The 24,720-nt window shown below is 38.0% G+C and overlaps 1 protein-coding gene across 1 annotated transcript; it reads right to left on the bottom strand.

Annotated features, from left to right (window-relative positions):
• Positions 1-388: 388 nt before the first annotated feature.
• mmp19 (matrix metallopeptidase 19) lies at positions 389-8,854 on the bottom strand. Its single transcript, XM_053483668.1, has 9 exons — positions 8,541-8,854; positions 8,217-8,308; positions 7,800-7,933; positions 6,611-6,820; positions 4,199-4,444; positions 3,850-3,975; positions 3,608-3,772; positions 1,198-1,325; positions 389-939 (listed from the first exon to the last, which is right to left on the bottom strand). Exons 1-9 carry the CDS (start codon positions 8,634-8,636, stop codon positions 703-705), a joined length of 1,434 nt encoding a protein of 477 aa, XP_053339643.1. The 5' UTR covers positions 8,637-8,854; the 3' UTR covers positions 389-702.
• Positions 8,855-24,720: the final 15,866 nt, after the last annotated feature.

Below are 24,720 nucleotides of genomic sequence, written 5' to 3'. Positions count from 1 at the left end.
AAAATAGCCTATAGTCTGACATCTTACTCCTGAGAAGTATGTGCAGCAGGAGTAGTGGCTTCGGTGGCCCACTCTGTTGCTGATGAAAGTTTTTAAAATATATCCATTTGTCCATTTCAGATGTGTGTTGCTACAGTACATTAACTTACGGCATGTAAATCTAAAGCATACTTGTAACTGTTTGTTTCTGTCTCAGTGCATTGACAGTACAGTCCCCGCAGGTAGCAAAAGTGAGTCTGAGCATATAATTCCTTGCAACTGAAATCTTCATTATTAAGTATTTAAAAAAAAAAATCTGAGCAAGAACATAAAGAAATGGTTACCATAATTGTTGGCCATGTTTTCCTTGAAAATGACAAAAAATTGGTCACTCCTGGAGCAGAATGGAATGTCAAAAGATTTGTTCCAGAATATGAAAAAATTGACTTTTTAAACATAATATAATGTTAGAACTATAATAGTATGTATTACAGGTGCTTATTTACTCTCTAGTCTAGTCATCAGACTGCAAGAGAGTCAAAGAAAGAGCTTACACAAAAAAATGGACACTTTCCCCTTTGTGAACTTATTGAAAAGAAATCACAAAAGCATGGTTACACATCACACAGCATGTGTCTCAGCAGTGCTTATATCCCTGGCTGCAATTTAGGGCCTTTAGGTGTTAAGAGTCCTCTTTAGCCCTTCATTAATCTCTCCACACTCTCACTTCTTGCATCTCATCCACCGCTCTCGTTTGCTGAGCGGGTAACCTGGTTCCACCCTCAGCTGCTCATTCATGCGCCAGTATTTATCCCCTTTGAAGAAATACGTCTTGCCGTTGGTCCACGTGAATGTGGCGTCTAGGTTGGATGGAATGCCGGTGAAGAGCCGGGAAATGGGTTTGGGGTAAATGCTCAGGTCGTTATACTTGACTTCATCCCATTGCCAGAAACCTAAGCCCTGGGGAAAAGAAGATGTACGCTAATAAATGTTTATGACAGAAGAAGTTAGTGCTTAGTCTAGTGAACAAAAATAAATGAAAACTTGTGCAAATATTACACGTGCCGTTAATGACGTGTAAATAAACTACTTAATGAGTGAAGGGAAATGAGCATTAAAACAGAACCATGTCTTCACTCTGTAAATAATCACACTAAGTGGAACTAAGTGGAACGTGACTGCGCCCTTGTGGTACATTTGCATGTAGCTTCACATTACCTTGAAGAAGAAAATCTTTCTGTTCTTCTCAAGGTACAGAGCTGCATCAATGTTAGGTGGGATCCTGGTCAACTGTTTGGGGTAGCCAAAGTCAAGCAGGAAGTTTGTGTAGCGCCAAACTTTATCACCTGCAGAAGAGAAGAGAATGATCAGAATTAAACAGCACAAAAATGTGTTTCATTCATGTCTTTCTGTCTTAACATCCCACAGTGCCTTGCGAAACATATTCACCCACATATTCGTTTTGCTGCATTTTCACCTGGAATTAAAATTGATTTTTTTTTGTGTGGCATTCTGCTCCTGCTGTTACAGCTAAATCTTCAATTTATGTCACAGATTCCAAGACATTTAAATGCATCTCTGTAAACCCTTCCAGTGTAGCTTTGTTTAGGGTCATGTGCTTGGGGAGTCCACCACATGCTGTCTGGCCCTTAACCATGTGTTCTTATTTTTGTCTTTATGCAATGGCTTTTTTTTCCTGGCCACTTTTCCATAAAGCCCTGCTCCAGGATGTGCATGATGTAAAGTGTTCGTATGGACGAATAATCTGTTTACCTGGAGAAAACCTCTCCCCAGATTTATGTTTGTCTTGATTATTGTTTGTGACACAATAAAACACATTTGGCACCTTCAAAGTAATAAGCATGTTGTGTAAGTCAAACTGCACAAACTCCCAAAAATTCATTTTAATTCCAGGATGTAATGCAACAAAACAAGAAAGACAAACACCAACAGGGTGATAGTTTAGTAAGGCACTATATACTATATACTGTATGTACTGTATATATTTGTGTGTGTATCTGACTGTAATGATTATGGTCATCTTTCATTCTGTTTGTTTGTCCATACTGTATGTTCATTAAGGTTTTGGGCCACGACAAGCTGCAAGAACAGCCTTAATGCATCTTTTTAACTCTTGGTATGTCTTGATCCGTATGTCTGCCATGCTGCGTGTTGATATACCTGAATGTTGTTCATTTTTAAAAATCCAGCTACTTGTGAGTTTGTCTTTGTCTATTAGTCTATTTATGTTTTAGACTGTCATATTATCTCTGTTCCATTTTTACGAGTTTTTCAGTTATTCGAAACATATGTTGCCTGTTTTCCAGTATCTTGAAAATTTGTTATGCAGTTGTAAGAAACATCTGGAACTTAAAAAAAAAAAACATTAGGATTTATCACTAATGTCTGAGTTTTTATGTTTATTCATGCAAGTGCAAAGTGAGTGCAAAGTCCTTCCCTGATTTCAAACATATTAAAATCAGTGCTGCAATGGTAATCAGGGATGGACCTGGAATAATTGAGACCCAGCGCACATCACTTGTGGATCTATGGTTATTTAGTTAGTGATGCAGTTTACGTTTTCTGTGCCGACACGTCTTTGAGTCATTACAGAGTTTAGAACAGAGCATCCAGAAACATGGTGACTTACATCTATTAGTCATAAATCATTAGTCATGTATTAGCCACATCATTTAATATTAGGCATTATTATAAACTTCCCGAGTCGCAAAGTTTGGGGAACATGGCATGGTCACTCTTCCCATGGCACAAGAATTATTCACAACATCCTGTTTAATACTTTGGCTAATTGGACATTTCCTATACATCGATGTATATTTTTGTAATTATGGCAATATGTTTTAAACAAAATAATGAATATTTCTTTCTTGGTAAAAAAAAATATGAATGTCTGTATACAACCAAACCAAAGTGTTATTCATGTACCATATGGCCAGACAGATCCAACAAGGATACACAAACAAGAATATAGCTGTCTATCTACTGTCTTCTTTTCCTTTCCAATTTATATATCCATTTTTGTCTAACACAGACCCATTTATTGACAGAAACACTAAGGTGTACAGGGATACGGGGGCACACTGAATGCTGTGATGCGTAGAAAAATGGCCTTCGGAGTCAACACCCAAATAAATGGCTGTGGAAAAGTTTGGAATGGTGTGATAAACAGCGGAATCATCCAAATTACAAACTGACTAATAATTTTCATCCCTCTAATAAAATATTATATCCTGGTTGCAGTGGAAGAACATGCACAGAGCCACAGAGCATCATCAACCACAATCAACACCTGTGGGGTGAACTGTTAAACCTGATTCTGCTCCAGTGACCTCACCAATGCTCTTGTGGCTGATTGGGCGATCCATGCTTTGACATCTAGTGGAAATCTTCTCAGAATAGTCAAAGTTTTAATAGCAAATTGGAAGTAAGTTTAGACTGGGACTTTGACTGGGCACATACGGGTATGATGGTGAGGTGTACACAAACTGTTGGCCATGCACTATGTCTGTCTGTCTGTCTGTCTGTCTGTTTCTATTTGCTCATTAAATAATGCCATATTATAATTTGATTCTGTGAAAGAAAAAAAACAGCAGTGAGTATCAACTACCTTTGAAGAAGTACGTCTTGTTGGTTCTTTGTGAGTACACCGCAGCATTTAGGTTCCCTGGCAGGTCTTTCCACAGCTGCTTGATCTTTATTGGTGGATTAAATCCCATATCTGTGATTGTCCACGTGTAATCCCCACTAAAAGCGAATGTTTTCCTCCAAGGACCTGACAAAAACCGATATGATGTTTAACTGTAGTTGAAGAATTCATTTAAAACTTGTGTACTGGGTTCAGTTTCTTACCTAGCATTATGGCATCAAGTTTGGCATCACATGGATCTGGAATCTCAACTTGTGGGAAGGAAGGTACGGTCGTGGGGCCCAAAGGAAAAATGTCCTCATTCGTGGTGGTACTAAAGATTCTTTTACCTTAATAGACATAATGGAATTTATTCAGATTTTCCAAAGAACTGAAAACCTACTCAATTATAATGATTCTGTATGTATAGGATTAACTGTTAATAAAATTGTGGGATCACAATTGTGAGATTACAATTTTAATCTCCATCTAAATAAAAAATAATATAAAAAATAAAAGCTTGAATCCATTAAATTTGCATTTATATGACAAAATGTACAACATAGCCCTTACCGTATAATGCCTGGATGCCTGTGATGTCATCTGAGTGCAGTCTAAAGTTGACCTGGTAGCCAGCGTAGTGCGAAGACATGAGCGCGTCACTGTATTGAGAGTGACCCAAACCGAGCGCGTGGCCGATTTCATGAGCCGCAACGATTCGCAGGTTAGAGCCGTAGAATTTTCCTTCAGTCCAGAATTCGTCCTCATCAAAATGTATGATCCCTGATGGCGGGGCTTCAGCATGAGCAAGCACATGACCTACAGACAAAAGGTCAAAACGCTGTTGTCAGACTGAACGATTGCATTGATGACGTAGCTATATGGTGCATATAGTAATAATGTTTATTAATGCTTAGGGGTCATAACATGTCTCATGTATGTTCATACAGCACCAGGACAAATATGAGATTATACATTATTATAATTAATAATGTATAATCTCATGCAACTTTAACATTTTTAAATGGTAAAGTTACATTACTAAGATTGTAGCAATGGGATGAATTTGATTATTACACCTGTCGATATAGTTTTAATTAAAGGCCATAAAGAAGTGACTTTTCTTTCTCATCATGTAAGTTAATTATACTCTTGAATGCAAAGCTTTGCTCTGTTACCCCTGGTCCTTTAATAGAGATTTTCAGAGGTAAGCCACTGGCACTAGCTTACTTTCTGAGCTCATTGTTTAAGAAACATTGGTTTTGTGGAAAGCAGCTAACTTCGGTGCTTTGGCATTTTCCAACCAAGACGTCTGACCGACTCTAAAATAATATAGTGGTACTTCTCTAAATCCTTGGCTAAATGGTTTAGTAAAATAAACCCATTTTAGAGACCTGTAAATTAAACAACACCCTGTACCATTAAATTATGTTTTATTTCTCTTCTAGTGTGACATTTTTATGCAATCTCTAAAAAAAGAGTTATGTATAATCCTCCAAATCATGCAAAATGACTGCATGTATTGCAAATTATATACAAATTGTAATATAAAGCAGGCCATGTGAGTAGTCTCATGAAAAATCAAATAGATACATTAATTGTATACAATATTCACCTTACAACAAATGTAGCAAATCAATCAAAATATGTGCAAATGTAATGTAATGTAGCTTAAAGGTAACCTTGTGTAAAGTACAGTTCTGAATAATCATATGCGGAACTTATTCTGTTATTTTATTAACTGTTAATGTGCAAATGGTATTATTGAGTCAACCTGTAAATAATGCTAAACTAGTTCTGTACTTATAGTACAAGGGCAGTAGTGGATCAGCAGTGTTGTTGTGCCAGGTTGTGTGCAAATCAAATGGTCTGCTGTGGATGGAAGCAGCCAAAAGTAAGTTATTGGCTCAGAGGTTTAAGGTACTAAGTAACTGACCGGAAGGTCAGCATTTCAAACCCCAGCTTCACCAGGTTGTCATTATTGGACCCTTGAGCAAGGCCCTTAACCCTATCTGCTCTGGGGATGCTGAGTTACCTCTGATCCCAGCTATGCCGGGATATGCAAAGAAAGAATTTCACTGTGCAGTAATTATATAAGTTTATGTGATAAATAAAGGCTTAGCTTAACTTATAGGACAGTTCTAACATTATGAATAGGATATTTGGACTTATATTGGTCAAAAGCCTGACAGCATGGAAAAGCATAGTATCAGTGAATTCATTTGCAAACCTTTTAATATGATGGCCTAATTCTCCTAAATCATATAATTACTTACATCCTGAAATTTACAGCATTTTATTAATGTTGAAAATGTGACATTAAACAGACATTAAAATAAGCACAGGTTTACTGCGTACTCTGTGAATTTTAAGGACAGCTACAGAAACTATTAAACTTGTAACATAAAAAGGGTAGATTTAAAAATTATGTAAATTTGTTTTTCAATAAATGATAGATGATAAAACAAGTGTTATGGCTGTGACATGTCTGAATCAGCCCTCTTTTTTATTACATATGTAAAGAACGTGCATAAATAGTACATTTTGGCATAAAACATCTAAAATAGCAATTATGCAGGAAAAAAAAACCTAAGCAGGTAATTATAAATTACAATTATTGCTAATATGGTTTCTTACCCTTTCCTTTTACTTTTCTTTGAAGTTTTTTATCAGTTTTATCCCTTTCTGTGTTAAGCTTTTGATGCACAGCATTGAACTTTACTGTTTAATTTAAAAGTAAAAGTTTAGTCAATATATGTATACAGTATGTGGCATTTTTAGTCTGGCATTTGGATTTTCAATCTTATAAATTATGCCTACTTGTTCCCTATGGTAGGGTTGACCATTGCATGGAATTGCCCTATTAACTATACTTACTTGATGTGTATATAAGGCTCATAGCTCCGGTGGCTGCTATTATGATTTGGCCAAATAGTCCCTTTATCAATATATAATGTTTTGGGCTGGTTATTATCTAAGACATACCTGGTCCATCAAAAGGTGATCGACAACCATCTCGGGCATGGAATGAGATCCTAATGTCTGCACGCCCATATTCGATCTCCTTAAAGCTTAATGGAGTGACGTTACTCCAGTACTTAAAAGCCATCCTTATGGCCCTTTGGGTTGCAGCCTTTCCCAAATCAGGTGTGTAGTTATAGAGACGATAGGTCAGACTCCTTTTTCTCCAGGTTCCTGATGAAAAAGAAATTAAACTATATTACAATTCAACACTGGGAAATCCCCTGAAATAATGTGTTCTGTTTTTGTAAAGTTTGTAACTGTGGTTTTACAGTGGTCAGCTTCGAGGGGACAAATTAGCCATGCTGAAAAGGTCATTGACTATGAGGCATGAGTCATTTTCTTGGAATCTAGCACAGAGCGTTCCCTTAACAACTGTTTTATATACAGAGCAAGATTTTACTAGTTGAGGAATTTAGGTAGAATGCAATAACATTTTGCATTCTATATTATCATAATATTTCATAAACACTTGTTTGTTCCACCATATATGTCTACCTATACTACTTTCAAAAGCTGTCTTTATTTTAAGTGGTAATAATGTTGCTGCTAAAAATAATGATAATAATAATAATAATAATAATAATAATAATAATAATAATAGTAATAATAGTAATAATAATGTTGCTTTTTTATTTAAAAGGTGTAAAATGCAATTAACATGAATATTCCTATGTTTTAAAGAAAGATAAAGTAGTCTGTTAACATTTCTATATTGTCATAGATGACAAATTTAAATTACAGTTTAAGTCTCTCATCACTTTACTTGTCCAGGGGTTCATTAAGAGCAAATGATTGCACACTCCCAGGACACTTAGGGCACAAGGTGGGGTTTACCCTAAACAGAGTGCCAGTCCAGGAAGTCTGGAAATCACAATGAGCCTAATCTGTCTGTCTTTGGACAGTGGGAGGAAACCAGAGTACCTGGAGGAAACCCACCAAGCACAGAGAGAACATGCAAACTCCAGGCACACAGACCAAGGGTGCTAACCACTAAGCCACTGTGTCACTTGATTGCACGTAACAAATATGTTTTATTTTAGTAGACACCCTTGCTGAGAAATATTACAGAACATTCAGGATGTGTGAGAAACCACCAGTAGTGGTTGTAGTGTGATTTAGAAAGAGAAATAACAAGCTACATATCGCTTACCACCAAATCGCCTATATTTGTTGGATTTTTGATTGAAAGGATCCTCAACCCCACAGCGTGGTTCCCTCATTTTCGTCACTGTTGCTCTATCAACCCTTCCAGTCACTGGCAAACCTGACACTCTCTGAAAAAGACTGGCATAAAAACAAAATTTTTGAGATAATTATTGGCATTTGATACAACAATAGTTCATTTTTGATGGGCAATTTTACAAAATGAAGGCTTCATTAATTATATTTTTTTTCTACTATATAATTTCTTAACAAAATCCTTTGCTTAAATGCTATAATGGTCTTTTATTAATTTATTATTTAATATTTTTATTAATTCATGCATTTTTTCCGCTTCAATGCTAATTACTATTAATATTAATATTATTAATTTTACTGGAAAATTCATATATGTTTGGTGTGTTACCTGAGAGCTTCTGTTATGGCCTCCTCGCTCATGTCTACCTGTGACGTCTCATCCAGTGGAGTATCGAGGTAACCAAACTGCCTCAGGTAAGCCTAAATTGCAAACACACACACACACACACACACACACACACACACACACACACACACACACACGAGAGATTCTTATTCATACCATTCTAATTATAACTAGAATGGCATGTTTAACTCATCCTCCAAGACCCATGCCATGCAAACCCTCTGAAAATCATTTAAAGCAATAACTATCCAAAATAATATAATTCAAAATATTATTTTCTAAACATCTCCTTAATTATGTCCTTACCATTGCCTCGTCAAATTCCATCCGTCTCTGCATGACAGAAGAGGAAACTGTATGAAACACAGTAAAAAGCAATACTGATAAATGCAAGTTCTTCATTTTGTCAGTACTCCAAAGTTGGACAATACTCCAAAGTTTCTTCAGCCGGACAAAGCGCCTGTGAGAACGTACAGCCCCAAGAAGTGAGCGATTCCTCCAGAGGCTTATATGTTAAAGAGCACAGTGAGTCATTACCAATCTGCTGAGCTGCAGTGATGCACTTCCTATGACTACTAACAGTTAAGACACAGACAGCTGCAAAATGTTACGCTCTCATGTTTCACCCCTCCACAGGCTGCCCGGCACGTTGAAGAAAGAATAAAAAATTTTCTTGTTACAATTACTGAAACCCAGAACTTCCGCGTACCAACCCAGTCACACACAGACTCTCAGAACATAAAGTTGGTTCTGTGCTGATTTGCGCAAACGCTCCATTTCTTTTTGATGGAAACTTTCGTAAATAAGTTCCAGGAAACCTGAGCCAATGTTTTCATCTGGCAGAGAAAAGGCAGGAAGATTACGGAGCCAGAGCGCTCTGAGAAAGATTTACTGGGGCTTGTGTCCACGTGTTAGGACTTGCAGAAATGTGGAATGGTTGTCTGTTGCCAGCTGAAGAACTCATTTCCACACATTAAGCTCAGTCCACTGTGACTCCAGCTAAAGTAGCTGCCTTCACATTGCTTGTTTGATTTGGTCTTCAAAGCTGTCATTTCCACGAAGCCCAGCTCCAGTCCTTACCATGGAAATCGACAAGAAAGCTCATACTTAAACAAACTAAACTACCCAACCATCATTGGCAAATGGGTTCCATATGTGATTTGTGCTATTATTTAATCTTCTCTGTATGTTCAGACGTGCAGAAAAGCCACAGTCAAACCATAGCTGGGTTTAATCCACCTGTTCAACCCTCAAAAAAATCTACTGCTTTGACTGAGAATAAACAGAAGCTTCTTCTTCTCTTCCGTTCTCCAAATCTGTGCCCTCTGGCTTCATGCATGTTTCCCTCCTTTTATCTTACTTAACTACTTTGGACTTGACTCATTGAAAAAGCCATGTTTTTGGTTCGTTAGTCTGTATGGGGACTAAATTAACAAAATCTAAGCACCTATTTTGTATATATAACAATTACCCAAAAGTAGTTTTGAAGACCTTAAAATTTTTCTATAATTCATCATGCAATGGTAATTCATCATGTGAACGATTCTTGTAAAATGCAATCAGGCAGTTTAGACTTCATTAATGGTAATGTTGGCAGACTAATAGAGCGTCAAGTCACTGATAGTCCAGTGTTGTCTAGCCACCAATAGTCTTGTTATATGTGTGACAAAGTTACAAAGATATGAATTTAACATTTTCAGGAACAAACTGGCAGGTTACCAAGTGTTTTCTTTTTATAGCTATATTCAAATTATTTTTTTTATTCGTAACATATACAACCATACACAGTATGATATCCAGTGAAATGCGTACACAACTGTTTCTGACCTAAAAAGAAAATAAGAGCGGCAAAATGGCAATAGAAAAGAATGCAAAATATAAAGTCTACAATACATAGTATAAATATGTAAAAATTATTAACTGTATAAATAACCTGTATATGGCATGTGGAATGTGCAAACAGCAGCAGTATGGGTAGTCATGGAGTGTGAAGTGAATTTATGAGCAGCAGTGGTATTGTCCATCTTTAAAGTGCAATAGTGCAATAGCAGTCCTCATTTACAGTATATGTAACCACAACCAAAAATGTGCTGGATAGTAGTTGTTCAACACTTCTTCGACACTTCTTCAGTATTTATAGTCGACTGGAAACCTTCTATAGGCCATAACTTCTTATGATGCAATTGCACACACATCTTTTTCCACATCTGTTAACATGTGTCTTTGGTGCCATAGCCAATCCCTACAGAGTTACAAAGTAGTCCAGGCAGGTTTGTGGAGCAGTTCCAACCCAACTGCTTTGGTTCTTTGAAACCCCTGGCCTTCACCCAGTCTTGAAGCAATTTTATTTTTAGATTTGATGCCTATACAACACCTACATTATCAGGCTTCTGGATCAGCTGGATACAGCTTGTGTGTTTTAGATTGCAGGCTATTGGCAGATTCTCTCCAAAGGAAAACGTCTTTCTCCAAAACGTTGGGTTTACAAAAACTAATTTCACTTGTCCAGGGGGCAATGCTACCAGTTGCCGTCTGCATCTTCATAAATTCTTGTAATTAATCACCGCTACCACATTTGCCAGCCTCAGCATCTATTTTCTCTCAAACCCCATGAGTTCACATTGCTAGCGTCACACATTAAATCTAACAGGAAACATGTCTGACTCACAGGGATGAGCTCAACATGCAATAAATAAATCATTATAAAACCGCAGATTAAACATCTTTATTGAGCAGAAACACAAAGTTCGAGAGCTTGGTTTATTCCTGCTGATTTAAGGACGTAGGGAATATGAGTCACAAATGTGTCAATTTCATCCGTCTGACTGTGCAAAAATAAAAGAAAAAAACAAGACTAGTATTCACACACAGACAAGTTTAATTAATTATGTTAAAAGTCAAACTGTTCCAAGACAAAACGCCTACCAAAAGATTCCATTGTTTTTTTTTATTCCACCGACACTGTGTGTGCAGTATATCCTTGTAAGATTCTCACATGGGAACCCTACTGTATCTCTTTTGCCAAACATTAATCAATTATCATGTGCTAAAATAAATGATAAGTTCTCACTCACTCACTCACTCACTCATCATCGTCATTACGTCAATGATACGCTATAATCCACCACGTCCCTTAAGATCACAAAACTCCGGACTTCTGGTAATTCCCAGAATTTTAAAATCTACAAAAGGGGGCAGGGCATTTTCATATTTGGCTCCAAAGCTTTGGAATAGCCTCCAGACACTGTTCGGGGAGCAGACACGGTTTTCCAATTCAAAAGTAGACTCAAGACGCATCTCTTTAATCTGGCATACGCGTAACTCATCCCATAACCTCATACTCCAGTACACCTATCCTGAATGGCAACTACGCTAATTCTCTCCATCTTTTCTGTATTTTTCTACCCATCCCGAGGCATCTGGAGATTGTGCCAGCTTCAGTAGACAAAGGCCAACCCTGCGAGGTTTCTAAGGCATCTTGAGAAGGACCTGCTCCAGCTAGATTCTGCTTTATGATGGCTGGAGCTACACATCCTGCTCCTGTGCTTCCAGTGATCCAGACCCTATCTGCCCTCTGCACCTACTGCTGAACTGAATCTACACAACTTCTGTTATATTGAACTTTCACCTGCACAACACACTTGATGTTATTTCTATCTGTTATCACCCAGATGAGAAAGGGTTCCCTGTTGAGTCTGGTTCCTCTCAAGGTTTCTTCCTATTGCCATCTCAGGGAGTTTTTCCTTGCCACTGTCGCCGTCACCCTTGGCTTGCTCATCAGAGACATTTCATTCATTCATTTCATTATTATCTAGACACATTTTTCTCACACATACACACTTCCAAATATTTTCTTTTCTTTTCAAAAAAAAAAAAAAAAAAAATTTTCTTTAATTTTTTTTTGTGAAGCTGCTTTGGGACAATGACCATTGTTAAAAGCGCTATATAAATAAAATTGATTTGAATTAAAATAAATAAATTGAATTGAATTACCACTTTGTCCTGTATTCAGGGTTGTGGGGGGCCTGGAGCCTATCCCAGGAGACTTAGGGTACAAGGCGGGGTACAACCTGGACAGGGTGCCAATCCATCACAGGGCACACAGACATACACACACTCATTCACACACTACAGGCAATTTGAGAACACCAATTAATCTAACCTGTGTGTCTTTGGACTGTGGGAGGAAACCGGATGCACAAGGAGACCATGCAAAATCAATGCACACACGGGAATCAAACCCAGACCCTGGAGGTGCAAGGCAACAGTGCTGAACCCTACACCACCGTGCCGCCCAGAAATGATAAGTTACACAACATTAAAGTTAAGGGCTTTTGTGACTATTTTGGGAAAACATGCACCTCCATTCCATATCTGCACTGCTGCTAAAAACAATATTCTGAGCATTTAATTTGAAGTTAATGGGATTTTGGTGTGGTATTTAAAAGTGTTTGTAAGGTTTTGACATTTTTTAAAGTAAAGTTACAGGAACATGTTTCTATGTCAGTAAAAAAGAAAGACCACTTTTCAAAATTTTCTTTTTCAACATATAAAGACATAAAAAACCTTATAAAGATTTTCTATGTCTGGCTATTTAGCTACAGTATAATATTCATGGATTGACATTGCTCCTTATGTAGTATAAATAGCATTTATTTACATTTTCCATGGCCTTTGCACCTCATTTGGCTGCATTCCTGGTCAAATAAAAGAGGTCCTGAGCATCTCATAAAAAATATGCTGCTTGATTTTTCCATGAACCATATAAACCACAGACAAAAAAATCTGACTATGAAGCGCTTTATGTTGGAGGAAGTCACAAGTTTTTGTCATTTTATTCTAATTCTGCATTTTTTAATCCTTTCCAGCCCATAAGAAAGTGGCAGTGGTATAGCACATATACAAATGCTGTTCAAGACAAACCTGAAATTTAATTGCTCAGGGCACAGTTATTAGAGTAAAAACCACATATATTTATCTACAGTTAAACCTTGGATTGTGAGCATAATTGATTCTGGAAGTGTGCTTGTATATCAGAACAGTCCTTTATCAAAGTGAATTTCCGCATAAGAAATAATGGAAATAACCTGAATTTTACCTCTGAAAAGAATCCAGACAGAGCCAATAAGAGAAGTGGGAGAGGGCTACCCACACACACACACACACACCGACAAGTTATTCGCAATCCAAAGCTCCACTGTATTTTATACTACTACACTAATGCATTTATCCCAGCGACTCACTAGAAAAGACTAGAAAAGACTGAAAACTAGTGTGTGGATTCTATTGGTAGAAAGTTTCCTCAAAACAATGGAGCCATGATCAGACTGCCTCCCAGGAACTCCTTTAATGGCCCAAATGTGAAAATTGCTTAGAGAAAAGTCAGGACTGTATATATATATATATATAACAAAATTTATGAAAATGACCTGGACTGCTTGGCTTAAACCACAATGAGATTTTACTTTAATGAGTTCTGTACACTTTGTCATTGTCATTGTTTAGACATAATTTTAGATTGATCTGCATAAAATTGAACTTTAACAAAACTGAAATGTTTATGGTTACACATTAAAGCATTTTGATTGTCTTGAGTCTGGGTGTGTCACACAAATTAATTAAAACATTTAGCCAAGAGAAACCGTTAAGAGCTCTCTAATGCATACATATCATATAGATATTACACACAGATATTATAGTATGCTACATCTGTATTACTCTCTCTTTATTTCTCTATTCTCTGTATGCTCTACCACAATCTGGGGACGCACTTTCGCCTTGCACCTCTAGGGTATGGGTTCTCTGTGTGCATGGGGTTCGCTTATTTTCCCCACGCTTGGTGGGTTTTCTCTGGGTACTGCAGCTGTTTTCTTATTTCTTTTTGGATCCACCTAAATATATGGCTAAAAACTTGCCAGTTTCCTCCCACTAGCTACTTCCACCTATTAGGTAGGTAGGATTTGTCAGCAATTATTTATTAAATATTCCCAGGGAGTGTAAAGACTAACGCTAACACTCAGAGAAAGGCTGATGAGCTCACAGATGCACATGACTAGCTAGTATTGTTCGTATTGACAGGAGGAGAAATTATGTGCAATTAAATTAAATTAAATTAAATGTATAGCGCTTTTAACAATTGACATTGTCATAGGTGCTTTCAGTTGACTGGACAACTACAGCTAAGGTGATCAGGGAGACAGGTAGGAGGGTACTTGGTGTATTATGAGGACAGGGAAAAGTGGACAAGGAGACTTGGTGGTGGAACGAGTAAGTCCAGGAGTGTATACAGGAAAAAAGGCTAGCTAAGAAGAAGTGGGACACTGAGGGGACTAAAGGGAATAGACAGGAGTACAGGGAGATGCAGCGTAAGGTGAAGGTAGAGGTGGCAAAGGCCAAACAAAGAGCTTATGAGGACTTGTATGCTAGGCTAGACAGTAAGGAGGGAGAGGGGGATCTGTACAGGTTGGCGAGGCAGGGAAACAGTACAGCATGTTCGAGTGATTAAAGATAGAGATGGAAATGTACTGACAGTTGCCATGAGGGTGATGGGAAGATGAAAGGAGTACTTTGAAGGGTTAATGAATGACGAAAATGAAAGAGAACAAAGTGTAGAAGACATGATTGTTGTGAAGCAGGAAGTAGTAAAAAACAGTAAGAGTGAGGTGAGAAGGGCATTAAAGAGGATAAAGAGTGGAAAGGCAGTTGGTCCAGATGACATACCTATGGAGGAATGGAAGTGCTTAGAAGAGGTTGCAGTAGAGTTTCTGACTAGTCTGTTTAACAAGATTTTGGAGAGTGAGAAAATCCCAGAGGAATGGAGGAGAAGTGTATTGGTGCCAAACTTTAAGAACAAGGGGGATGTGCAGAGCTGTGGCAACTACAGAGGAATAAAAATAATAAGCCATACAATGAAGCTTTGGAAAAAAGTAGTGGAAGCTAGGTTAAGGGCAAAGGTGCGGATTTGTGAGCAGCAATATGGTTTTATGCCTAGAAAGAGCACAACGGATGCAGTAGAGTGGAACCTTGGATTACGAACATAATTCATTCCGAAAGGGGGTTTGTATTCCAAAACACTTGAAAACCAAATTTAATTTTCCTATAAGAAACAATGGAAATTTAAATTATTCTTTCTACAGCCCCCAAAAAATAAATACATAAAAATAATTAATAGAAAATATAAAGTAAAAATAAAACAAATTAATCTGCACTTTACCTTAAAAAAAGTAAAAATAAATCCTGACAGATAAGTGTTAACGTTTGTGCACGCAGGCGCTGTGTGTGTGTGTGAGTGTGTGTGTAGAATAGAATAGAATCTTTATTGTCATTGTAGCAATGAGACATTGTACAACGAAATTAAAGTGCAATTTTCCAGTGCAAAAATAAAAAACAGTCACTCTGATTAAAAAAAGATATAGGTAAAAATATAAACGTAAAATATGAGATAAAACACTAATTGTCATTCATTCATACATACAACATATTGCACTTGTCCCCTTAGCCAGTACTGGCATGAAACTGAAAAGCTGTAATGTAAACATAACACTGTGTTGTACTGTAAATATGAATATTAATGGTGCACAAGCTCAAATTGACCACTTAGCAGTGTTCAGCATAGTAACAACTGAAGTATAAAAACTGTTTTTTAGTCTGTTTGTTTTAGTTTTTATGGATCTGAAACGTCTGCCTGAGGGCAGGCGTTGAAACCGTACAAGTCCTGGGTGTGATGGGTCCTGAAGAATTTTCTTTGTATTCCTGAGACAACTGGAGCTGTGGAGTTCTTCAAGTGGGGGGAGAGGACAGCCAACTATCCTCTGAGCAACCTTAATAACCCTGTGGAGCTCTTTTCTTTGTGCCACTGTGCAGCTGGAGAACCATGCACAGAGACAGTATACCATGACACTCTCTACTGTGCAGCGGTAGGAGGACACCAGCAGTTTCTCTGGTATGTAGTTCTACCTGAGAACCCTCAGGAAGTAGAGTCTCTTTAGGTAGAGGTAGTTAGGTAGAGGCCTACCTAACTACCTCTGCAGTATGTGTCCCCCAGTTCGGGTTCTCGCTGATGGTGACTCCCAGAAAACGGAAGTCTGTGACCCTCTCCACACAGTCCCCATTGATGATAAGTGGCTGGATGTTGTCTGCCTTTTTCCTAAAGTCCACACTGAGCTCCTTAGTCTTTGCTGTGTTGAGAAGCAAGTTGTTATTCCTACACCATGCTGTCAGTTTTTCCACCTCATCCCTGTAAGCAGACTCATCTCCCCCCGAGATAAGCCCTACGACAGTGGTATCGCCAGCAAACTTGACTATGTTGTTACTGTGGTGAACAGGAATGCAATCGTGGGTGTAGAGTAGTAGAGTATAGAGCAGGGGGCTCAGCACACAGCCCTGTGGAGAGCCAGTGCTCAGACTGATGGGTGTGGAGTAGTAGGAGCCCACTCTAACCCTCTGAGTGCGGTCACTCAGGAAGTCCTTCATCCAACAACAGGTGGAGTGTGGAAGTCCTATGTCTGACAGTTTGGTCACCAGTGTGCTGGGGAGGATAGTATTGAATGCAGAGCTGAAGTCTATAAAGAGCAGCCATGCATAGTTTTCCTGCTGCTCCAGGTGGGACAAAACAGTATGGAGAACAGTGGTCAATGACATGCGAGAACATTCTCCATTCTACCATTGGGGAGAAGATCTGAATCTGGTTCCAGAGGTTAATCAAAGGTTGTGGTGTGTGTGTGTGATGTGCGTGCACACAGACACACATTAACAAAGAGACTGTTCGCTAGTCACACTCGCGTGAGCGCATACTAACGAGATCACTGCTGTAAAGTGAAAAAAACAAAAACAAATGAACCGGCACTTTACCTTTGAAAAGAATTGTGACAGAGTGGAGTTTCTGTGTAAGGCAGAGAATGTGCGTCTGTATGTGTGTGGGAAGCCGAGAGGAGGAGAGGGTGGGAGGGGGTATGTAAAGGCGAGATTGTGTGTGTGTGTTGATGTGAGTGCAGGAGCACGGTGTCAAATTACTCGCACGCACACACACACACACACACACACACTCTTGCCTTTACAACCCCCTACCCCCCCTCCTCCTCTCGGCTTACCACACACACACACACACAAACATACACACACACACACACACACACACACACTCTCTGCCTTACACAGAAACTCTGCTCTGTCACGATTCTTTTTTAAAGGTAAAGTGAAACATGATGGGCTGATACAGAAAGGTAAAGAAAAAATGGATCTTTACCCTCTAATGAGACTTGCTTTTGCTTTATGTGCACACACATGCTCGCTGTACAAACATGCTTACAAACACAAAATAAAATATGTTAAACACACACATGTGGTCACAGTGTTATATTAAACAGTACATGCATGCATGTACTGTTTAACACTCGTAAACCACGTTACTTGTAATCCGAGGTTCCACTGTATTTGCTTTCAGGATGTTGATGGAGAAGTACAGAGAAGATAACAGGAAGTTGCATTGTGTCTTTGTAGATTTAGAGAAAGCGTATGACAGGGTGCCTAGAGAGGAGTTGTGGTATTGTATGAGGAAATCTGGAAAGGCAGAGAAGTATGTTAGAGTGGTGTAGGACATGTATGAGAGCTATGGTGCAGGACTTTAGGTACTTAGGGTCAACAGTCCAGAGTAACAAAGAGTGTGGAAAGGAGGTAAAGAGGCGGGTACTGGCAGGTTGGAACAGGTGGAGAAAAGTGTCAGGGGAGTTATGTGTCAAAAGAGTATCAGCGAGAGTGAAAGTAAAGGTGTTGAAGACAGTGGTGAGACCAGCGATGCTCTACGGCTTAGAGTCAGTGGCACTGAAGAAAAGACCGGAGGAAGAATTGGGGGTAGCAGAGATGAAGATGTTGAGGTTCTCTTTGGGAGTGACAAGAATAGATTGAATCAAGAATGACTTCATCAGAGGGACAACCCATGTTAGATCTTTTGGAGATTAAGTCAGAGAGGCCAGATTGAGGTGGTTTAGACATGTTCAGAGGAGAGATTGTGAGCATATTGGTAGATGGATGCTGAGGTTGGAACTGCCAGGCAGGAGGTTTAAAGGAAGACCAGAGAGGAGATTTATGGATGCAGTGAGAGAGGACATGAAGTTAGTTGGGATGAGAGAAGAGGAAGCAGAGGATAAGGCTAGGTGGAGGCAGATGATTCGCTGTGGCGACCCCTGAAAGGGATTAGCCAAAGAAGACTGTATACTGCTCTACAACCGCCAACCATAGCAAATGTACTAACACTGAAACTGGCTGCAAAATGCCTTTGAGTGTCCTACCACATGTGTTTCTAATGCATGCATGACAAAATCTTTTTACTGGTTCACAATAAAAAATAAATAAAATAAAAATAACGCCTGGTGATTAACAATCATAACTTTTACAGTCACAGACATCTAATTTCTTTTTTATCCTTAGCTGGATTATTCTGGTATTTCTGTCTGGTTGTGTTTTGACTACAGAGCTTTTAGTCCTACCACTACTTTTCCACATCCATGTTACACGTAAGACTCTGTGAAAATCTCCCCCGCAGTTTGTGTGTATTACACATACAGTATTTGGTCAATGTATCATAATAATGTCATAATAATTTGGGCAACCTGTGTTTGAACTGTGGGAAAATTTTGCTCATGGAGTTTGGGGATGTATGAAATTACTCATATGGTGGGACTTGATGACTTTGCGCAGGAAATTATACTTCTGACTGCAGATTTATAGCTCATCTTATCTAGATGGTGAACTTTAGACCCAAAACCCAATGCAATAATTAAAAATAGACAGTTGCATATTTGCTTTGTTTGACCACTCATAGACATGCCAGCAGGGGGATTGGCTACACTAAATTGCCCTAAGTGTAAATGCTTAGGGATTTAATTCAGGGAGTGTCTTGTGTCCAGAGTTTGCACTATAGGCTCCAGATCTACTATGATTCTGCCAAGAAAAGGTGTTTACTAAAGATTATTAAATGCATGTCCATCTGATTTTATTAAAATAATTCATTACATATACTTTTTAGATTAACTGGTCAATCACATGATGTGCATTTCAAGTGTGTGAACTCACATGCTCCTCAAATGGGTTTATGTATGAGAGAAGGGGTGCGCATGTGAGCGTAAATGTGTGTTACAGTGTGTGTCGGAGTGCGTGAGTGGGGTTGATCAGGTGGCTTACAGGGTGAATGGAAAGGGCAAGGCAAACTGTCTCGATGCTTAGCACATGAGCAGTCACATGTGCGGCTAATGACTCTTTGAAATAAGTGTGTGTGTGTGTGTGTGTGTGAGTGTGTCTTAGTGTGTTTTAATCTCTTTTCCTAACATGCTATTTTTGTTTCATTGTATTGATTATAGGTTAGTTGCATTATTACGTGGTGATGAGCCAAATAATTATATAAAGGAATATGGTTATATATAAAGTACCATGAATACATTTTTGAAAATTTTTAAAATAGGGTTATTATGGAATATGTGCTTATGCCATGCATGCTATGCAAACTAATCACTTAAATAATAATTTACCAAAATCATTTATCTACTAATCCTGCTAAAGTCCAGAAATAACATTTTCCAAACTACAAGATGTCTACAAGATTATCGGAAAGCTTTGATTAAGATTAACCCTTCACCAAATTATGCTGGGCAGCACAGGTCTCCTGGGATAGGCCTCAGGTCCCTGCAATCCTGTATACTGGATAAAGTGGTATAGATCAGTAAGTAAGTGAATAAAGCGGGATAAGAATAAGCAGCCTTTACTGTAAAAATGTATACTGTTTTTTTACTTGGTGGGTTTCCTCTGGGTTCTCCGGTTTCCTCTCACAGTTTCTCCACAATTAGATTCAGCTAATTGGTGTTCCCAAATTCCTAGATGGATGGGAATATGCACAAACTTAATTCTTTTGATTGTGTAAAGCTGCTTTGTGACAATATACAGTAAATTGTTAAAAGCGCTATACAAATAAAACAAAATTGAATTGAATTGAATAAAGCCTGTATGAATAAGTTATATATTATCTTACCCATGTGAACAATGAACCTAACTTCATTCCACACAAAAATGACATAAATCTATTCCTACTTTGTACAGCTGTTCTTATTGTTCTATATTTCTTCATATATTCTATATACATTTTCTAGATTGTGTATTTTTGTTGTACAGTTATTTTATTTTAACTTTAATTTTATATTTAATTTTATTCTTTCCTAGTTAAATTTACCTTTCATTTTATCTTTCATATTTATTTCCTATTCATAGTCTTTTATTTTAAGGTCACGAGCAATTGTCTAAGCATTTCACTGCATATCATACTGTGTACTGTTGTAGGCTAACAGTATACTCGCTGGACCCTCTACAATTTGCATACATCTTTGTAGTCCTTTTGCACACGCGCAGGTGCGTTATAATAATAATAATAATAATAATAATAGAAAATAAATTCTGAGAACTACTACAACTAATAATAATAATTCTGAATGAAAATGAAGAATAAATACATATCAGTTTGAGCTTGACACGTTTATGAGCTCTGTCGCTTGCTGTCAATGGGCGCCTAAGAGACATAACATTTTTCGGTTTCAGTAGACACACAATACTTTAGACTAAATCACGACTGCCCCCTACAGGTAATGAAGGGCATTTTCACAGCTTGCCGTGCGAAGCCGCGGCAAGTCGTGGGATCCCTTTTCCGAAAACGTGCATTTTTAAAGGCCAGATCTGTATGTGACAAATAAAAATAAAATTTGAATTTTAATAACCAAACTGTGACCACTGTTGCATACAGTTTTACAGAATGTTTTTCTATAGTATAGCTTAAATAATTCCACTTTACTGAAAGCAATGGCCCCAAATCTGGGGGCCAAAATCTGTGACAACATGATGTATAAAGACATGGTTCACTGAGGTTGTAGGCGAAGAACTTCAGGAAGCGGAGGTGAAGAAGTGGCTTGCACATCTCTGTCCTCAACCTCACTAATCATCTTTGACATGAACTGAAACACTGATTACATTCAGTGCCCGATCTCTTGTGACTGAGAGTATAAAATCAAAATGACCATGCTTCATAGCCAGCAGAAAACCTTTCCAGAAGAGTGTATAACAAGAGACTATATCTAAAATGGGCTAAATCTATAATGAGATATTGAACAAGCACATATGGATGTGAATCTCAGGTGTCCACACACATTTGGCCATATAGTTTATGCAAGATATGATACAGAAATCTTAAAATTCAAACTGCTGTATTTTTCTAATATGATGATTATGTGAAATGTTAAAGGATATGAAAAATTAGGCACTATACCAAACGAAAAGAAATGTGATGCATGCACAAGACACAAACCAAAATGTGAAATGATGAAAGGAGATCATTCATGGACTTCCACATACTCTTATCCCGTGACCTGCATCTTTTCAAATCCTCAAGCGTTTTCCAGTATGCCTCCTCAAAGCAGCATGACTCAGAGATATTTTCCCACATTCCTCACTCTCCATAATTACTTTCTTCACTTGAAAACCACACAGACGCACGGAGTGATCAGCATCATAACTCCCCAACATTATTTACTCAATATTTAGTTTTATTAGTATGGACAGAATATATGAAATGAGGCATGTGTTACTGAACTTAATTCTTCTGAATACATTATAAAAGAACATCAGTGGTTAGTAATCAGTAGTCAGCTGTAGAGGCTTATTTTTAGGCTTATCTGAATAAAATCGAATGCCCAAACCCCAACCACTGGACACAGTGAGGGCTCAAGCCCATATCAGATGGAAGAGTTGCATCAAGAATGATATCCCGCGTAAAACTGTGCCAATTTGTGTGTGGATCAGATGGTTTATTGTGGTGAACCCTGGACGGGAGCAGCCGAAAGACTAACACATGGGTGTAGGTAGGCTGGTATGGTCCAAAACCAGTCATGACAGCACTTAACATATCTAATAATGTCATTCTAAACAATACTTTGTCACGTTAGTAATTGCTGCTAAGTCATTTTAAATTGCCCCTGAACTGTATGTGTTGTGTTTCGATCTTTTATTACTGCTAGTTAACATGAGCGTAAGAACTGTCCACCTCATCATTAAAATCTGGTAGGATAGTATTGAATTGTCAACTTCATTAAAGGAATGAGCTAGCTTCAAGGTACTTAATAAAAAAGGTGACATTAACCACTTAGGAATTACAGCCATTTTCATACACACACTCTATTAAAGGTGCTTAAAAATCCTGTGTTATGTCATAGGCATGCATGCTTGGCAATAAAACCAGGTCAATGGTGTTTATTAAAGATTTCACTCATGACTAAAGTAGCAGGACGAGTTCTGAAGTGTATATTGTGTGGCAAATGCTGCAAAACTGATAGGACATTGGCCATAAACAGTAAAACTAAAATTATTCCATATGCATAAGTTTAAGAAGAAGAGTAAATATTAAAGTGCATAAAGCATGGTACCTATCATGCATGGGATGGTACACTGGTTACCCTAATGTGACCAGGATTCATCCTTATAAATCTCCCTACTGAATATATTTGGGTTTTTATAGTGGTTTACAATAATTTTGATGACATGTCAATAAACTGTAAAAAACATTTTACTCATAGAGACTGTATGAAATCATGCATAGGAACGTCATGCATTGGGTACTTTCAGCTTCTTAACTGACATAGAGCAATAGTTTCCATGAAACAGTATTACATGAAGATCTATTTTAATAGTTTATGATTATGCATGGGTCCACTCATTCTTGAGTCAATATATATTTTTATATCTATTGTATATAAAATATAAAATACTCGTATATATTTAGCTTGCTATTACCACATATTGGTTTTACAGTTGCTGACAAGATTTTCTTTAAAAAAAAACACCCTCCTCACACATTTCACGGAACAAACTTATAGCACAAACTATTTGGTAATTATATGTTCAGCTATTACAATATCAATAAACATTTTAAAAGAAACTCTTTAATGATAACACCAGCCTGCCTGACTGCAACCCACTTACTGCTCCATTATCTTAGTGTACTGTAGCATTGATACAATACAGTACAGTGAAACCTTGAATTACGAGCATAATTCGTTACATAAGCGGGCTTGTATTAAAAAACACAAAGTCAAATGTAATTTTCCCATAAGAAATAATGGATACTCAAATTATTAGTTCCACAGCCCAAAAAAATAAATACATAAAAATAATTAACAAATTTTTTTTAGTAAAAAGAAAACAAATTAACCTGCACATTACCTTTAAAAAAAAAGGTAAAAATAAATCCAGACAGATAAGTGTTTCCGTTGATTTGCGCAGGCGCTGTGTGTGTGTGTATGTGTGTGCGCCCCTCCCCACTCCCCCTTATTATCCTACACAGTAAACTTTTCTCACAAACACACACACACACACATTGACGGAAAGACTGTTTTGTCGGAAAAAAATAGGCTAATGACACTCGTTTGAGTGCATATTAACGGAATCACTGCTGTAAAGTAAAACAAACAAACGAACCAGCACTTTACCTTTGAAAAGATTCGCAACAGAGCAGTGTTTCTGTGTAGGGCAGAGTGTGTGTTTGTGTGAAGCAGAGGGGGGGTGCTTCACACACACACACTAAAGATGAGAGAGAGAGAGAGAGTGTGTGTGTGAAGTGGCATGGTGTCGAATTACGTGCGCGCACACATAAGCTCACACAGGCTGAAACAGTGAGAGAGAAAATGGATCTTTAACCTCTGTAATGAGACTTTCTTTCTTTAAACGCGCACTGAACACACGTGTGTTATAAGGAACAGTACATGCGCACTGTACACACGTGCTTACAAACACAAAATAAATTTTTTTTTACATGCACACACATGGTCACAATGTTATAGTAAACACATGCACAGATGTTGATTATACCAGTAAGAGACGCGCACTTAGACTCAGCGGGGGAGACAATTACCCACAATTCCGAAGCGCAACAGAGAGAAAAAACATGAATGTGTATGAATCAAAATGATAAGATTGTTCCTGATAAGCAAGCCGAGGACGACGGTAACATTGGCAAGGAAAAACTCCCTGAGAACCCATCCTTGTTTAGGTGATAACAGATGGCCGAGAAGAGATTGTTGTGAAGTGATACTGTGTGTTGGGCAGCTGAAAGTTTAATATGTATTTTGATGTCTTTAGGTTAATATGGTGTTTATTTGTTATTGGCGGTTCAGGTAGAATGTAGGAAATTGCAGTTACAAGTTTTCAAAGAACAGCTGTCTGCAGGCCAGGACCGTCTTTATGGTAAAGTGGAAATGTCAACAAACCTGAGTGACCAATGAGAGTGGGGAAGATAGCTTCTAAACATACCAGTTCACCATAATACTCTACATCCATGAGTCCCCCAGATCAAGGGCAAATCAGTTTACAAAAATGCTTGGCTAAATAAATAGGTTTTTAGCCTAGACTTAGACACTGAGTCTGAATCCCGAACACTATTTGGAAGACTATTCCATAACTT

Source organism: Clarias gariepinus, chromosome 23 (assembly GCF_024256425.1).
Source record: "Clarias gariepinus isolate MV-2021 ecotype Netherlands chromosome 23, CGAR_prim_01v2, whole genome shotgun sequence".
Taxonomy (NCBI): domain Eukaryota; kingdom Metazoa; phylum Chordata; class Actinopteri; order Siluriformes; family Clariidae; genus Clarias; species Clarias gariepinus.
The sequence above is the reverse complement of the archived record's forward strand: the minus strand, read 5'-3'. Positions and strand labels throughout refer to the sequence as shown.